This window comes from Oryctolagus cuniculus, chromosome X (genome assembly GCF_964237555.1).
Source record: "Oryctolagus cuniculus chromosome X, mOryCun1.1, whole genome shotgun sequence".
Lineage (NCBI taxonomy): Eukaryota > Metazoa > Chordata > Mammalia > Lagomorpha > Leporidae > Oryctolagus > Oryctolagus cuniculus.
The window spans coordinates 39,181,097-39,199,283 of record NC_091453.1 but is presented as its reverse complement, the minus strand read 5'-3'; the positions used below and the strand labels follow the sequence as shown (position 1 = coordinate 39,199,283).

The window sequence follows — 18,187 nt, the reverse complement described above, 5'->3', positions numbered from 1 at the left end:
CGGTTGCCCCTCTTCCAGGCCAGCTCTCTGCTGTGGCCAGGGAGTGCAGTGAAGGATGGCCCAAGCACTTGGGCCCTGCACCCGCATGGGAGATCAGGAAAAGCACTTGGCTCCTGGCTTCGGATCAGCGGGATGCGCTGGCCGCAGAGCACCGGCCATGGCGGCCATTGGAGGGTGAACCAACGGCAAAGGAAGACCTTTCTCTCTGTCTCTCACTGTCCACTCTGCCTATCAAAAAAAAAAAAAAGAAAGAAAACATCTCTTACATATGTATATAAACAATCTTAGTTTAAGAGTCAGTGGTTTCAAAACACTGGAGTATAATATAGGAACTACCTATAACTATTATTTTTATTTAAAATTTTCTATTCAAAATTTCCCTCTACCATGAGAAACCAATTTTACTAACATCACTTGCCTTAAAGAATGCCATTTAATTGATTGGAAACACACTCAGGACAGAGCCCTAGTCTTTCCAGGTTTAAAGCTCTTTCCAACTTAGCCAAATTAGCCCAAGAAGTGCACCCAATACTGCACATCTGGTTGAGGTTGCGAATCCTGGGTTGTTAAGGCCTCGGGCAGGTTTCAGTGTTGGGTACCTGGTTCTCCTGTTATTGATAGCTGTGGCTGGCCCCTGCATACACAATGCTGTTTTATGAAATCTCCAATTGCCAAAGTCAAGCTCCAACTACTCTTTATGTAGTACTGGCCACTTATGGGACCAGCCCCTAGAAGATGAAGATTTTAGAGTATTCTAAAAGTGCCCTAAAGAAGAGGAGGGGATATTAAAGACTCCTTCCCCCTTGTTATCAAAGGGTCAGGTGGGTCTAAAAAAAGCAATAATGACTAGGCCATAAAGGCTAGTCCCATTCCTAAGATAAGATAGTTGCATGCCTTCTGAAAATGCCTTTAAGTTATAATTCCTGTATCTTAAAACAATCTTACCTTAAAGTTGTGATTTGTTAATCCCTGAGGGCCCAAGATAACAGTGTGCTCCTGGAAACTGCCTTGGTATATTCAGGGTATAAGAGTATGGAAAGACGGCTGGTGCTGCGGCTCAATAGGCTAATCTTCCACCTAGTGGCGCCGGCACACTGGGTTCTAGTCCCGGTCAGGGCGCCGGATTCTTTCCCGGTTGCCCCTCTTCCAGGCCAGCTCTCTGCTGTGGCCTGGGAAGGCAGTGGAGGATGGCCCAAGTGCTTGGGCCCTGCACCCCATGGGAGACCAGGATAAGTACCTGGCTCCTGTCATCAGATCAACGCGGTGTTCCGGTCGCAGCGCGCCAGCCATGGTGGCCATTGGAGCGCGAACCAATGGCAAAAGGAAGACCTTTCTCTCTGTCTCTCTCTCTCACTATCCACTCTGCCTGTCCAAAAAAAAAAAAAGTATGGAAAGGCAAAGGATTGGGGCTTGACTTTTAGTCTAGTCAAGCCTGCATACATAAATAAACTGTGCCTTCCCTCCTCCTGAAGCATTAAGTGCCTTTTGGTTTCTGTGGACTTTGTCCCTAACACACAGACAATGATCACCATTCATCCTTTTGACAGGGGAGCTGTGATGTATGTTTCAGTCTTGGGGAGTACCTTGCATAAACTAGGTGCTCAATAAAAATTGTCAAATAAAATACTATTAATGTTTCTGGTATTGATGTATTATGTTTATATATAATTGACATTTGCATAACGTGAGTATAATATCTCAACAGTTTTCTACATTTTCTTTTTCATTTTCATTTTGTTTTCAGTATTTCCCTATATTCTAACAAAGCAATTTGATGGTCTGTTGCCACTTCACTCTGCTAAGTGAATCAAATTTAGCTGATTGGTAACAGAGCCCTGGTCTTTTTAGGTATAAAGCGCTTTCCTTCATTCCATAATAATCTGACTGTGGTTTAAGTGAATAAGAGAAAGCAAAATGTCCTGGGTAGCTGTGCTCTGTCTTTTATTGTTGCTCCACAATTTGATGGGAGTCAGTAGATTGGTTGCCTTTCCACAAAGACCCTGCTCTGGATGACGTCAATTCATAGAACTGAGATTCTGGAAGGCGTCCTGCTATTATTTAGTCCAGTGGGAAAAAGCTAGGCAGGTGAGCTTGCTGCATTGGATTACTGACTTTGGCCATGTAAGGAGGTCTGGGGGGTATAAAGAAGAAAGCAGTAGATGTGAACTTAGGGTCCCAATGAGCAACACACTATTGGAATGAAGACAAGGAGACCAATATGCGTAAAGCAAGCTGGATCTTACTGCAACGGCTTTGGTCTCCCCAAGTCCAGCTAATACTTCTCTGATGATGGTTTCCATGCTTCATATATCCTAAAAGAATTTACATAGTTAATGCAGAAAACATTTCCTTTTAAACAGAATTGTACATAGATCATCTGGATTGCTTTATACCGGCAACTTGTTTATCATATAGACATGGTCGGATGTGGACCTGTAGTTCTTCACTAATCTCTTCCTGTAGGGTCTCCTGGAGGCTTTGGCTAGATCTCAGGAGAACTTCCCTTCTAGTGCCAGCTCCACAAACCTTACTTATTTTATGCTCTTCGTTTGAGCTGGCTGATTCCTCCATTTTAAGAGGAAGGGTCAGGTTAAATTAGTGGGTGGCACGGGGAGGTGGAGTCAGGAAGCAGCATGGCTAAGGAGCCCCGTATCCAGTACAGCCTCTACTCTTTCAGTTCTGAATCGGAATTTTATTTTGGGTGAATGGGATTTTTTTTTCACTTTAACAGAGAGTTTGAAATCCCAGTCTCTCAGAAATAAAAGGAAGATTGGTGAGAAATGAAGTCATACCACTGAATAGGTTGGGCCATCCTTAGAAGTACCATGCACTTAGAACTAATCTCTAAGTAGATAGCTGGGGAGAATGTTTGATCAGTAATGGGGAGTCTGCAGGAGTTGTAATGTCAACACTGCAATCTGACTATTTCTTGAGAGAGGACTTGTGGGGCTGAAGATGTAATCCTAATAACTGTTAAACCATTTCTAAGGGAAGATCAGTGAGGGCAAGTAATCTGCTCCAGTGTAATGGCAACAGTCCCATGAAGTAACTCCTAGGTCATAATTCCAGTTGGTATAGCAACAGTAGTTGCCTAGCAGCACATAAGAGGAGTTTTCCTCTGCAAGTGAACCTCCACATCACTTGATAACAGCAGTGATCAGACACTGGGAGCCATATCTGAAATGATATCATCTGAAAGGGGTTAAATTACATAACCTGTAATCGTAATTTCAGGGGAAGAAGATATGACCCTAATTAGGTAAATGTTGAAACGCAGCTGTGAAACTCTTCCTGTTTTTATTTTTTAAAGATTTTATTTATATAAGTGGCAAAGCAGCAGGGGAGAGGGAGAGGGAAGGAGCGGGGGGGGGGGAGACAGGGAGATAGGGAGAAGGGGAGAGGTAGAGAGGGAGAATGAAGGAGGAGAGAGGGAGAGGGGGAGATAGAGAGGGAGAGGGAGTGAGAGGGAGGACAGGGAAAGAGGGGGGGATGGAGAGGGAAAGAGAGGGACACAGGGAGATAGAGAGGCAGAGAGAGGGAGAAGGACATGGAGAGAGGGAGGGAGACAGGGAGAAGGAGGACAGAGAAATAGGGGGAGAGGGAGAGGGAGATGGAGATGGATGGATACAGAGAGGGGGAGGGAGAGGGGGCGAGGCAGAGAGGGAGAAAAGGGAGAGATGGAAAGGGAGAGGAAGTGGGAGAGAGGAGGAGGAAGGAGGGAAAGGAAGGGAGGAAGGAGAAATAAGGATGGTGAAGGGAAGGGGGAGGAGGAGAGGGGGAAGGGAAGGGGAGAAGGAGAGGGGGTGGGGATCTGGAGTGGGGGAGGCGAAGGGGGAAAGAAGGAGAAAGGGAGAGGTGAGAGAGGGAGAGGAAGAGGGAAGGAGAAGAACAAGGAGGAGAGGGAAAGGAGGAGGGGGATAGAGGAAGAGAGAGAAAGAGAGCTGGGTAGAGGGAGAAGGAGAGAGGTAGAGAGGGAGAAGTAGAGTGGGAGAGAGAAAGGGAGGGAGAGGGAGGCCAAGAGGGAGGGAGAGGGGGAGAGAAAGGGAGAGGGAGGGCGAGTGGGCGCAGGAGAGAGAGAGAGAATGAGAGAGGGAGGGAGAGGGAGAGGGGGAGGGGGAGAGGGAGAGGAATGCAGGGATGAAGAGAAGGAGGGAGGTGGAGAGGGAAAAGGAGGGAAGGGGATAGGGAGAGGGAGGGAGAGAGAGGGAAGGAGAAGAGGAGAGAGGGAAAGATGGAGAAGTAGAGACGGAGACAGGGAGAGGAGTGGGGAGGGAGATGAGAGGGGAAGGCAGAAGGGAGGGGGAGGAAGGGAGGGAGAAAGAGGAAGAAGGAGGGATGGAGAGAGAGGAGGAGGTGGAGGGGGGAATGGGAGGGGGAGGGAGAGGTTGAAGGGGATCTGGAGCAGGGGAGGGGAAGGGGGAGAAAAGGAGAGAGGGAGAGGGAGGGTGAGGGAGAAGGAGAAGGAGAGCAAGGGGAGGAGGAGAGTAGGAGAGGGATAGAGGATGAGAGGGATAGAGGTAGAGGGAAAAGGGGAAGGGAGAGAGGGCAAAGGGGAGAGGGAGAGAGGGAGAGAGGAAGGGAGAGGGAAGGCAAGAGGGAGAGAGAAGGAGAGAGCAAGGGAGATGGAGAGAGGGAGGGGAGAGGGAGAGAGGAAGGGAGAGAGAAAGAGGGAGAAGGAAGGAGGGAGAAAGGGAGAAGAAGGGATGGGGAGAGGGAAACGTGAGCGGGAGAGGAAGAGAGGAAGAAGGAGAGCAGGAGAGAGGGAGAGAGGGAGAGAGGGAGAAGGAGAGGGAGAGGGAAGTATAGGGAGAGAGGGAGAGGAGAGAGAGGGAGAGATGGAGAGACAGACAGGGAAAGGGAGAGAGGTAGAGGGAGAGGAAGAGGGAGTAAGGGAGAGGAGGAGTTAGAGAGGGAGAGGAAGAAGGGGAGAGGGAGAAGAGGGGGGAGAGGGAGGAGTGAGTGGGAGAGAGGGAGGCCAGAAAGAGGGGGAGGGAGAAAGAGGGAGTAGGGGGCAGGGAGAGGAAGAGAGGGAGGTGGAGATGTGTAGGGGAAGTGGAGATGAAGAAGGGGAGAGGGAGTTGTAGAGGGTGAAGGGAAGGGAGAGAAGGAGAGGGAGAAGGGAGAGAAGTAGAGGGAGAGAGAAGGAGAGCAAAGGGATCGAGGAGAAGAGGAGGGGGTAGATAGCAAGAGGGAGAGTGGAGAGGGAGAAGGAGAGCAGGAGAGAGAGAGGAAAAAAGGGAGGGAGAGGGTAGGGGGAGAGGAAGAAGGAGAAGGCGAAGGAGAGGGACAGGAGAAGGAGAGAGGGAGAGAGAGAGGAAGAGAGGAAGAAGGGGAGAGGAAGAGAGAGATGGAGGGATGGGGAGAGGGAGATAGGGAGGGAGGGTTAGAGAGAGGAATGGAGAGATGGAGGGAGAGAAGGAGAGGGGGAGAGGGACAAGGAGAGAGAGGGAGAGAAGAAGAAGAGAGGGAGAGAAGAAGAGAGGAAGAAGGGGAGAGGGGGAGAGAGGGAGATAGGGAGGGATGGGGAGAGAGAGGAAGGGAGAGGGAGAGAGAGAAGGAGAGGGGGAGAGAGGAAGAGAGAGAGTGAGAGGGGCAGAGAGGGAAAGAAGGAGAGGAATAGGGTGAGAGGGAGAGGGGGAGGGAGAGAGGGAGAGGAAGAGGCATAGAGGTAGAAGAGAGAGGGAGAGGTGAGAGGAAAAAGGAGAGAGGGAGAGCGGGAGGAAGGGAGAGGGAGAGAGAGAAGGAGAGTGGGAGAAGGAGAAAGGAAAAGAGAAAGGAAGAGGGAGAGAGAGAGGGAGAAGGAGAGAGGGAGACGGGTAGAGGGAGAGAGGGGTGGAGGGAGAGACAGGAAGAGGTAGTGGGGAGAGAGAGGCTGAGAAGAAGGGAGGGAGAAAGGGGGAAGGAGGGAAGTGGAGAGGGAGAAGGAGGGAGGGAGAGAGGGAGAGTGGCCGAGAGGGAAACCAGGAGAGGAAGAGTAAGAGACAGGGAGTGATAGAGGGAGAGGGAGAGGAGACTAGAGAGAGAGGGGAGGGAGAGTCAGAAGGGAGAGGAAGGGAGGGAGAAAGAGGGAGAAAGCGAAGTGTAGAGAAAGAGGAAGAGGTGGAGAGAGGGAGAAGGAGAGAGAAAGGAAGCGAGGTGGAGAGAGAGAGGGAGAGGTAGAGGGGAAGAGAGAGAAGGATGGGAAGAGGACAGAGGAAGAGGGGCAGACAGGGAGAGGGAGAGGAGGTCGAAGTGTGGGTTAAATAGGGGAGGGGAAGGGGGAAAAAGAGAGAGAGGAAGAGGGAGAGAGCGAGGTACAGAATGAGAAGGGGAGAGAGAGGGAGTGAGAGAGGGAGAGGAAGATGGAGAGGGGTAGGGGAAGAGGGAAAGGAAGATGGCGAGAGGGGGAGAGAGAGAGAGGGAGGGAGGTGGAAAGCAAGAGAGGGAGAAAGAGGGGAAGGGAGGGAGGGAGAGGTAGAGATGGAAGAGGGAGATTGAAAGGGAGAAAGGCAAAGAAGGAGAGGAAGAGAGAGAGGGAGAGAAGGCGAGAAAGAGGGATCGAGGGAGAGAGAGGAGAAGAGGGAGAAGAAAGGGAAGGGGAGGGAAGAGAGGGGGAGAGGAAGGAAGGGAGAAGGAGGGAGTGAAAGGCAGAGGTGGAGAGGGGGAAGGGAGAGGGGGAGGGTAGGTTTAGCAGGGGATGGGAAGAGGGAGAGAGGGAGAAGAGAGAGAGGGAGAGAGAGAGAAGGAGAGCAAGGGGGAGAGGGAGAGGAGGAGGTGTATAGAGGACAAGAAGGAGAGAGGCAGAGGGGCAGAGGCAGAAGGGCAGAGGAAGAAGGAGAGAGGAAGAGAGGGAGAAAGAGGGATGGAGAGAGAGGGAGAGGAAGGAGAGAGAGAAGGAAAGGGAGGGAGAGGGAGAGAGAGCGCAAAGTGTAGGGAGAGAGAGGGAGAGAAGGGAGAGGAGAGCAAGAGAAGGAGAGGGGGAGGAGGAGAGGGAGAGGGGAGGGAGAGAGTGAGAGGAAGAGGGAGAGAGGGGAGGGAGTGGGGAGAGGAAGGGCGGGAGAAGGAGGGAGGAGGAGAGGGAGAGGAATAAAGGAAGAAGGAGAGAGGGTGAGAGAGAGAGAGGTAGAGGAAGAGAGGATAAGAGAGAGGTAGGGAGAGGAAGAGGGGGAGAAAGAAAGGTAGAGAGAGTGGAGGAGAGACAGAGAGAGGGAGAGAAGGAGAAGGGGAGGGAGAGAGGAAGAGGTTGAGAGGAAGAGGGACAGATGGGAAGGGGGAGGGAAGGCACAGAGGAGGCGGGAGAGACAGGAGAGGGGGAGGGGAAAAGGGATTCAGTGAGAAAGAGAGAGGGAGAGGTAGGGAGGGAGAAGGGCAGAGGGGGAGAGGGAGAGGGGGAGGGCAAGTGAAACAGGAAAAAGAGGGAGACAGAGAGGGAAAGAGAGGGAGAGGGAGAGAAGGAGTGGGGGGAGGGAGAGGGAGAGAGGGAAAGAAGGAGAGGATGAGGGAGAGAGGGAGAAGAAGGGAGGGAGAGGGAGAGGACAAGAGGGAGAGAGAAGGATGGAGAGGGGAGAAAGGGTGATAGAGAGGGAGATTGAAAGAGATGGTGGGAGATGGAAAGGGAGAGAGATATGGAGAGAGGGAGAGAGAGGAAGAAGAAGAGATGGAGTGAGGTAGAAAGAGGGAGAGAGGGGAGGGAGGAAGAAGGAGAGATGGAGAGTGGGATGGAGAGTTATTCAGGGCGAAGGGAAGCAGGAAGGAGAGGGAGAGGGGGATAGGGATGGGGAGAGAGGGAGAGGAAGAGGGAGGGGGGAGAGACAGGAAGGCAGAAAGGGGGTGAAGGAGGGAGGTGGAGAGTGAGAGGAGGGAGGTGGAGAGTGGGAGGAGGGAGGGGAAGGGAGAGAGGAAAAGGACAAGAGGAAGAAGGGCAGATGGAGAGGGGGAGAGGAAGGCACACAGAGGGAGGGGGAGAGATGGGGGAGGAGGGGGAAAGGGATTGAGTGAGAAAGAGATAGAGAGGGAGAGGTAGAGAGGGAGAATGGGAGAGGGGGAGGGGGAGGGAATGGGCGAGAGGGTGAGGGGGAGAGAGAGAGGGAGGTATAAAGCAAGAGAGGGAGAAAGGGGGAGGGAAGGAGAGAGGGAGAGGTAGGTATGGAGAGGTAAAGAGGAGAAGGAAGAAAGGCTGAGAGGGAGAGGAAGAGGGGCAGAGGGAAAAGAGAGAGGGCAGGGGAGAAGAGTGGGGGAGGGAGGAGAGGGGAAGGAGAGGAAGGCAGAGAGAAAGAGGGAGAAGAAAAGTGGGAGAGGGGGAGGTGGAGAGGGGGAGGGGAAGGAGAGAGGGGGAGGGGAAGGGGGAGAAAAGGAGAAAGGGAGAAGGGAGAGAGGGAGTGAGAAGGAGAAAGAGAGCAAGGGGTAGGGGAGAGGAGGAGGGGAACAGAGGCAAAGAGGGAGAGAGGAAGAGGACAGAGGGAGAAGGGGAGTGGGAGAGAGAGAGGAAGGAGAGAGGGAGGGAGAGAAAGAGAGGAAGAAGGAGAGAGATGTTGGGAAATGGAGAGAGAGATGGAGCAAGGGATATAGGTAGAGGGGGAGAAGGAGAGGGAGAGAGGATGAGAGAGGGGAAGAGAGAGAAGGAGGAGAGGGGGAGAGGTAGAGAGGCTAAGTGAAAGAAGGAGAGGAAGAGGGAGAGAGGAAGAGGACAGAGGGAGAAGGGGAGAGGGAGAGAGAGGTTGGGAAATGGAGAGAGAGATGGAGAAAGGGAGAGAGGTAGAGGGGGAGAAGGAGAGCAAGAGAGGGAGGGTGAGGGAGAGGCAGAGAGAGAGAGGAAGACAGTGAAAAGGAGAGTGAGAGAGAGAGGGAGGACGAGAGCGAGAAGGAAAGGGAGAGAGGAGAAGAGAGGGAGAGGAAGAAAGGGAGGAGAGAGAGGGAGAAGGGAAGAAGGGGAGGGAGAGAGAGGGAGATGGGGAGAGGGGGAGAAGGAGAGAGGCAGAGAGGGAGAGGGGGAGAGGGAGATTGGGAGGAAGAGGGAGAGAGGGAGAATGGAAGAGGGAAGGGGGGGAGAGGGAGAAGGAGGGAGCGGGGGAGGATGGAGGTGGAGAGGGAGAGAGTGGGAGATAGGGAGAAGGGAGAGAGGGTGAACTAGAGAGGAGGAGAGGTAGAGCAAGAAGGGGAGAGGGTGAGAGGGAGGCAGATAGAGAAAGGGCGAGAAGGGGAGGGAAAGGCATAGTGGGAAAGAGAGAGAAAGGGAGAGGGAGAAGGGAGGAGGGAGAGGGAGAGAGGAAGAATAAGACGGGGTGAAGGGGAGAGGGAGAGTAAAAGGGAGACAGGGTGGGGGGAGGGGTAGAGGGCAGAGGAGAGGGAGGAGTGGCAGAGAAAGGGAGAAAGAAAGAGGGACAGGGAGAGGGAGAGCAAGAGATGGAGGGGGGGAGGGAGAGAGAGAAAGGAGGAGGAATACAAGCAGGAAAGGGAGAAAGAGAGATAAAGCAAAAGGCTGGGGGAGAGAAGGGAGACTGAGGGGGAGAGAGAGACAGATCGTCCATCCACTGGTTCACTACCCAAGTGGCCACTGTTGCCCGGCAGGGCCAGGAGGAAGCTAGGAGCCTGGAACTCCATCTGGGTCTCCCATGTGGGTGGCAAGGGCCTGAGTACTTGGTCCATGTTCCATTGCTTTCCCGGGCACAGTAGCAGGGAGTTGGATCAGAAGTGGAGGAGCCAGGACTTGAACTGGTGTTCTTAGGGAAGCTGGCATCACAGGCGGCATTTACCTGCTGCGCTGCAATGCAAACACCCCTGGTTTTATTTTATTTCCAGACTTTATTTAAAATTATGAAGTTGAGTTTTGGTTATTAAACTTCAGCTTGACTTTAGAGTTCCGGTATTGTCTCTTTTCTCTCAGTACCTGGGGTCTTGTACTTTTGACTTTGAATCTGCTGGAGCAGCCATCAATGACTCATAAGGGAACACTTAAAAATGCTATGGAAAAAATAGAATCAAAAGATAAATTTATCTGGGTGTAAAACATTTTGAAATTCATGCATTTTCCAGAAAGTTTTTGAAATTCCCTCGTTTCTCCAGATAAGATGAAATGGCTTACAATTTAAGCACCCGGAAGATCAATTGATGAGCAATCTGTTTTCTTGCCTCTTTTCAATTTGTTTTCAGGAAAAAAAGAAGTGCCAATAAAGAGGATAACCAGCACTCTGCCCGTTGCAAAAGGGCTAAGAGAAACCCTGTCGCTCAGGAGTCTCAAGAGGCAGAGGTAGGAAGTAGGGTCGGATAGCCTCTATTTCACTCACTGCCTACCCTCAATTACCAAATTTGTGTTCTACAGTAAAAAGGAATTTAATTTTTAAATTTTCAAATAATTTTCTTATTCTTAGGAAGAATAATAATTTATTATTGATGGGAAGAGAACAGGTTTCATGTATTTCATAGTACAATTCTAAGAAGATAACCATACTTCCTCCCTCCCTCCCACCTCAATCCCCCCGCCTTCCTTCCCTTCTTATGTTTTCCTTTACTTATTGCAACACCAATTTCAATTTGCTTTCTAATCACAGGCTTAATGTGCAACTAACCATAATGTTCAACAAGTTAAACGTAGAAAGACCAGTGTTCCACAGGAGAATAGAAAAGGAATAAAAACACTGAGCAAGTCATAATATGTCAGTTTCACTCTTATACATTTTTTGTACTCTATATTAAACTACCACATGTCAGGGAAAACATATGATTATCTGTCATTTTGGGGATGGCTTATTTCCTTAAGCATAATGATCCCTGGTTCCATCCATTTTGTCGCAAAAGACAAGATTTCATTCTTTGTTGTTGTTGTTGTTTTGAGGCTGAGTAGTACTCCATAGTGTTTATCTACCACAATTTTGTATCCAGTTGTCAGATGATGAACATCTGGGATGTTTCCATGTCTTAGCTCTTTTGAGTTGAGCTGTTATAAACATGGGGGTAGAGATAGCTCTTTCATATGCTGCTTTCATTTCCCTTGGGTAAATTCCCAAGAATGGAATGACTGGGTCGTACAGTAGATCTGTTTTCAGATTTCTGAAGGCTCTCCATATTATGTTCCATAATGACATTCAAGCCATCCTATGTCGAGGACTCTGTTTTCTTGATTGACGGAGGTACTTCTGAGCAGCAGCCTGTGACTTTGAATCTTGGATCACACAGAAGATGCAAAGGGAGCACAGGATGATTTTGCTATCAGGAGGTTTGATCCTAGAGGTTACTCTGCTCATGAGAGAAGGAATAATATATTTCCAGATGCATGATAGTATGTTATTGGCTAGAAGTTGGTCATGGGTTTCTCACTGGGACAAGTGTAAATGAAATGGGTGGGGGGAGGCGGGATTGAAGGGAGGGTCCACTGATTTTGCAAAGCCTTAATGGTGATTGAGGACTATGAATTTGAACTTCGAGAGACTTAGTTTTCATGCCTGGTGCTAATTAGCATAGTGTTACTTACTTTAATTGGGATGCAGTTCCCTAGGAGAGTATTAAGGAGCCTTTTAAAGGCTTTCTGGATGAACCCTATTAGTGGCTAGGTACTGCTCACTCAGTTTTATTGTTAGTGAGCAAGAGATGACAGGATTATCAATCGATGGTTTCCTCTTGGAGCCATACATGGATGATGACATTTCCAGAACCTGTGCAGCTGCTCGGATGGGTAGTGTGCAACCGGATATAAGCCATGTACTTCTGGCTGATGGCCTTCTCTGGTGAATATATTTGCATGGGTGTAATATTGTCCGTTATTTTAAATATTACCATCTTCATACTCCATGCCACCACTCCATATAAATCTGTTCTCTGGTACATATGTGTAAGACTTACAGGATGTAAAACACAAAGATCCAAAGGATTCTCTACAGGCCTCTTTGATACGCATTTTGTTGTTCAGATTACCAAGTCCTACAAGAGATCGGGGCTAAAAATTCAATTAGGTGTTAACCCAAGTGGCTTCCTGGAAGACATTGCTTCCTTTGTCTCTTTCCTACCAGAACAGAAAAATATTTCATATTCCAAATGTTCTGTGCCATTTGTTAAACATTATGCTGGGTGTTTGTGGGTGACCTTAGATAACTCTGCCACTCCCTCCAAGCTTCTGTTCTATCCCACCACAGCACGTCATACATTGTCTCCATCCAAACTCCAGCCTGCACAGTCTCTTGGTCTCTTGCTTGATATGTTGCAAAATTTCCAAGTTCGTTCTGGACTCTCATTCTGCCTCTGTCCCTTACTTCCCTTAGAATCGTATTTGTGAATATAGATCTCAGTAGGTCTCTTGTAGTCAAGTACTTGCTACTACAGACTTCATGATTTAAGGATTTATTTATTTGACAGGCCAAATGACAGGGAGGAGGTGATGGATATATATATATATATGTGTGTGTGTGTGTGTGTGTGTGTGTATATATATATATATATATATATATAGAGAGAGAGAGAGAGAGAGAAAGAGAGAGAGAGAGAGATTGATTCCATCTGCTGATTCACTCCTCACATGTCCTTAAAAGCCAGGGCTGGGCTAGGCTGAAGCCAAGGGACATGAACTGCATTTGGGACTCCCACGTGGGTAGCAGGGAAGCAAGCAGTTGGGCCGTCCTCTGCTGTTCTCCCAGACTGTATCAGGGAAATGAACCTGAAGCAGAGGAGCCTGGACTTGAAACAGCAGGACGCCGGCTTATGCAAGCAGTTTTAGGCTACAGACTTACTTAGCATGACATTCAAGTCCCTTGAGAACCTAGCCTTGTTTTCACTAGCATATTTTTGTCTCCTGTCACTGGCTTTGACTCCTCAGAAACACTTCTTCTCCCCATTTGTCCCACCCTTCCTATGGATTCCCCCAAGAGCTAGTTCAGATGCTTTTCACTTTAAGGAGCCTCCTCTGATTCCTCAGCCAGCATTCATTGCTAGGTCCCTGTCATCGCAGTAGCTTCATGGTGTCATTCTCCAAGGATTCTTCTTGACTAGGTGCAGGAACTACCTGGTGAATCCCTAAGTAGCCCTGGAAAATTGCCTCCTCATATGGAATGGAGAAGTCTTTGATTGGACAGTGGTGGACAGCAGAACTACCTGTGCTGCCTATTTGAGAGTCTGTCAGAGTTGGGGCCCAGCTTAGCCTGTGAGTCACCCTGACAAAGAGCCACCAGGTGGTTCTGATGCAAATCCCAAATAGAGCATATTAAGGCAACTCCCTGCTGGCCTCAAGCTCCTTCCTTAGGATTCAGGGTTAGCACGCAGATTTCATCATGGCCTAAACTAACCTGATCTCCTGCCTTTCACACAGTCCTGGACTCCAAGATTTTTGTGAAGTGTCTTTGTGAATTTGACTTGCTGAGCTCCCCCCGCCCCCCGCCCCGGGGTCTTCCCAAACTTTATCTCACAGGTGTCACTACTCAACCTTTACTGGCAATTCAGAGACAGAGGAATGAGCTTTGTTGTGGTGAAACTGGATGAGCATTCTGTTGAGAGCTGTCAGGAGAATGGCAAAAGGGGTTTGCATTTTATGAGTCTTTCTCAATCCTGAAGCATTCAAAATCTCATTTTTTTCCACGGCTACAGAACTGTGCTCTGTTCTAGAATCAAGTGCAGTAGGTAAATCTTTCTGTACCAAGAGAGCAGTTTCAAGTGCCAGAGCTATACACCATCAAGAAACAAAGCGTTCCTAACACTTCACCTGAGAATACACTGGTCCACAGAGCAGAATTACACTCACCAGGTTAAAGTGTGACTTAGCCCAGGTTGCATAACAGAGGCCATGTCTATTAGAGCACCAGCTCTACTGGCCTAGAAATTGCTAGTGCATATGACTTTGGAGATGTTCTTCAGTGGTCTAAGGGAGACGAAACACTGAGCATAGTATCTTCTTTATGCAGTCACAATTTGTGTTAAGTAGTTGTTGGAAGCCGGAGGTAATTGCATCCAACAACAGATTTGCTTGGTCTTGAAGTAGCATTCTTTCGCTTACTTAGAAATACAATATTTGCTTCTCACAAAAGACATAGATTTGTGTAGATTGATTAGAAGGTGAAGATATCGAAAAAGTAAAAACAAATCATGATTTGAAGTCTCAGACTGTATCTATTTTTTCCAACCCAAGGTGGGCATTTGCATTTGTACATTAACCAAAAATGCTTTAAAAGCACTTGTAAATGGTACACACTTGTAAATGGTATACTTGTAACTTTTTCAAACGGCATAAGGGACATCTTTGTGTCTCTCAGTGTAAGTAATCATTTGTGTTTGGAGATGCATAGTGTCACTGCTTTGTGACAGTGGAGGAGCCAGTGTTTTAGAAAACTCTGGGCTAAGAAAATATTGGACTTTCGTTATGATTTGGCCTTAACATTAAGTTCTTAAGTCATTTTGATCTTTGCTGTTGGGAACCTCACACCTAATTTAGTTGGACATTCCTGTCTCTTTCATGGGGAGTTGTTTTACTAAATTCAGATGTTTCTGATTGATAAAGAGGAACGTAGGTGGTCTTTTGATAATTGTGGGCAGTGCAATGTGTGACTGAAATTGAATCGTTCAAAATGATGTATGGACCATGATCACTCTCGGTTTAACTCTTGTTACGGTTAGCTCTGGAAAAGGTGGCCTTTGTTTATTCATTTACTTTTTATTTAAATTGTATTGAAGGTTATACAAGTTTCATAGTATACAGGTTCAGGAACAGAGTGATACTTTCCACCCTATCCTCCCTCCCACCCATGCTCCCACCCTGCTCCTCCTGCTCTCCTATTCCCATTCGTAGTTTTTATAAAGATCTATTTTCAGTTAACTTTATATGCATAAAATTATCCCTACACTAAGTAAAGAGTGCAAACAGTAGTATAGAGAGGGAAAATAAAACACTGCTCCTCAACAGTCAAGACAAAGGCTGTTAAGAACCATTATATCTCACAGTGCCAATTTCACTCCTGTAGATTACCTTTTCAGTCAGTCAACTGAAGACTAGATAAAAAATTATGGGATATTTATATACACTATGTAATGCCACAAAGAGATAAACAAAATTAAATCCTGTCATTTGCAACAAAATGCATGCAACTGGAAACCATTATACTTAGTGAAATAAGCCAGTCTCCAAAACACAGATACCATATGTTCTCCTGTGATCTGCGGCAACTAAAAGATTGCCTTTTAAGAAACGCAGAGACAACATTTTTAGATTCAGATAAGGGTCCTTGCTTTCAACTTCTCCTTTGAGAATACTAATTTGGATTGCAGGAAGGTCTTGATAATGAACGTTTTCAGGGATGGCTCTAAATAGGCAAAGGCCGGGAATCATGTTAGGTAAATGGAAAAAAAAAAAAACCACGAACACACACACTCTACCAGATTCATAATTATAGAGGAGCAGTGAATAACCTTCATCAAAAATGCCAACAGCTTACACTTCACATGCGACTCTCATAAAACCTATGTGAGATGCCTTTCAGGGTATGTGGGGAGTCTTTTTTTTTAAGATTTTATTTGTTTATGTGAAAGTCAGAGTGACACACAGAGAGAAGGAGAGACAGAGAGAGAGATAGAGAGATCTTCCATCCACTGGTTCACTCCCCAGTTGGTTGAAATGGCCGGAGCTGCACTGATCCAAATCCAGGAGCCAGGAGTCACGAGTTTCCTCCGGGTCTCCAATGCGGGTGCAGGGGCCATCCTCCACTGCTTTCCCAGGCCATAGCAGCGAGCTGGAACAAAAGTGCAGCAGCCGGATGTCAAACTGGCACCCTACAGGATGCTGGCAGTGCAGGCAGCGGCTCTACCCACTACGCCACAGCACCGGCCCCTGTGGGGAGTCTTGAATGAAGAAGGGAAGACCATATATGTCCGCCATCAAGATACATGTGCAGAATCATCATGTATTTGTACACACGTGTATATGCATGTCTGTTTATATCAAGGCGTGTACATAGCAATGCACTTACTTGTTTTAACTTGTCACCACAGCCCACCTCACTTTTGTGGACATTATTTATAGTATGTCTTGTAGTACCGTTTGACGCTGCCCATTGTGCTTTGTCTGTGTGGCAGGTTATTGTAAGAAACGGTGCACCTGGGACAGAAAATGTGTGAAGGGCATTGGAAATAGAATTCCTAAGTCTGACTCCTACTCTGCCACATCCTAGCCATGTGACTTTGGGCAAGTCAGGGATCTGTTTCCTCATTTGCAAGATGAGGGCTCTGAATCCCAACTTAATGTATACGGTTGTTGTGATGACACAATGAGCTGTGCTAAGTCGTTGTACTTGGTAAACCACGAAGCCCAGTCTAGAGTGTGATGTTGCTATTCTCCAAGACCATTAGGAAATACATTGTAGTAGTAGTGTCGTGATCTTCTTCTAGTTTTTCTCTTTGCAGCCCTCAGGCAGCAATAATGAACAGAATATCAACAATATTAATGTCCCAGAGACATCCAGTGGACCAGGAAGCAGCGCAAACTGGATCGTTGCTGATCCCAACCCGAGGATCCCTCAGTCGTTCAACGAAGAGTCTGTCATATCCCAAGGTCCTTACTTCTGCATCAACCAGGTCTTGAGGGAGGCTCACTTTAACAGCCTGCAGCAGCGAGGACGGTCTCCAACCTGATGAGACTGGGAGCTCCTTCTTACAACCTAAAATTGGCTTATAAAAGCAGTTGCATGCAAACAAAAAAAGTCTGTGGGCTTTCCTGTCTATCTGTTAAGTAGCGGGTTAATGGGTACTTGTTCATTAGGAATGTCACTATACTGCTGCAATTTGAAAAGAGGTTTGAAGAAATGTTTTAAACATTCTTTTCAAATAGGGGGTCATGTTTATTTTAAGATAGCAAAATGGCATGGCGGTGTTGTGAGACTACAGCTAAGCTGCCGCTAGCAAGGCTGGCATCCCCCCTCTCCCCTTCCCCTCCCCTTCTCCACCTCCCCCTCTCCCACCTTTCTTCTCCCTCTTTCTCTCTGCCTTCCTCTCCTTCCCCTCTCCTCCCTCCCCACTCTTCTCCCCGCCCTCTCTCTTTTCACTCTGCCCCTCTTCCTCTCCCTCTCTCCCTCTCTCCCTCTCTGCCTTTCTTCCTTCTCCTCTTTACCTCTCCATACTTACCTCTCCCTCTCTCCTTCCCTCCCCCTTTCTCCCTCTCTTGCTTTTTACCTCCTTCTCTCTCTCCCCCTCATCCTCTCGCCCTCCTCCCCTCCCTCTCCCACTTCCCCTCTCCTTCCTCTTCTTCTACTCCTCTCGCCCATTCCCTCCCCCTCCCCCTCTCCCATTCTCCCTCTCTACCTCTCCCTCTCTATCTCTTTCTCACTCAATCCCTTTCCCCCTCCTCCCCCATCTCTCCCCCTCCCTCTGTGTGCCTTCCTCTCCCCCTCTCCATCTGCCCTTCTTCCTCTTGTTTCTAGTGCTCAACGTTTCAAATAAATAAATAATCTTTCTCTAATTAGTCGTCCAAATGAGAAGCTCCTCACCTCTGAAATGAATCCATAGTATACCCAATTCAGATTCCAAATCTGTCAAGTGGAAACTCATGGAAAAGAATGTGATTTTAAAGATTTATTTATCTATTTGAACATCAGAAATACATAGAAACAAGAGGAGACAGAGATACACACAACAACAGAGTGAGAGTGGGAGCGGAGGCGGAGGCGGGGGTGAGGGTGAGGGTGAGGGTGAGGGTGAGGGTGAGGGTGAGGGTGAGGGCGAGGGTGAGGGCAATGGCGATGGCGAGTCCTCAAATTCTCTGGTTCACTCCCAAGATGGCCCCACTGGCCATTGCCTAGTCAGGCCTAAACCAGCATGAAGAAGCCTCACTCAGGTCTTCTACATGGAAGATAAGGGCCCAAGCACTTGGGCCATCCTCCGTTGCTTTTTCCCAGGCCACCAGCAGGGAGCTGGATTAGAAGTGGAGCAGCCAGGTCACAAACTTGCTCCATTTGTGGGATGCCTGCATCTCCCATGGTGGTTTACCTGTTGTGCCACAACGCTGTCCCAGGGAAATAACATTTAAAGTTCCAAGCCTTCATTTTTAAAGTTTCAGTTATCCTGTATGGAGTCTGTAGTTTCCATTTCAGATAACGACAAACACAACCAGACAACAATGTTAGTATTCCAAAGTCTGGAATGCTTGGCGCCCTACTGTGCTGAAATGAACTGCCATGCTGCCCCTCAGAGGGAGGAGGGCCTATTAGCAGAACTCTGTTCTTGGAACAGCTAACGCTGCTAGACTCTG

At 48.3% G+C, this 18,187-nt stretch overlaps 1 protein-coding gene across 2 annotated transcripts; it reads left to right on the top strand.

Annotated features, from left to right (window-relative positions):
* The first annotated feature begins 2,941 nt into the window (after window positions 1-2,941).
* LOC103351838 (VCP nuclear cofactor family member 2) lies at window positions 2,942-17,591 on the top strand. 2 transcript variants are annotated; one of them, XM_017350016.3, is made up of 3 exons: window positions 2,942-3,259; window positions 10,129-10,225; window positions 16,333-17,591. In XM_017350016.3, exons 1-3 carry the CDS (start codon window positions 3,246-3,248, stop codon window positions 16,573-16,575), a joined length of 354 nt encoding a protein of 117 aa, XP_017205505.1. In that variant the 5' UTR covers window positions 2,942-3,245; the 3' UTR covers window positions 16,576-17,591. The 2 variants fall into 2 exon arrangements, with proteins under 2 accessions (XP_017205505.1, XP_008270895.1); XM_008272673.4 differs by having other exon boundaries at window positions 3,102-3,259; window positions 16,348-17,591.
* The last annotated feature ends 596 nt before the right edge of the window (window positions 17,592-18,187 follow it).

Excerpts from the sequence above, each read along its gene's own strand:
- LOC103351838 (XM_017350016.3), top strand. Across the intron at positions 10,226-16,332 it reads AGGAGTCTCAAGAGGCAGAG|TTTTTCTCTTTGCAGCCCTC; the intron begins GTAGGAAGTAGG and ends ATCTTCTTCTAG.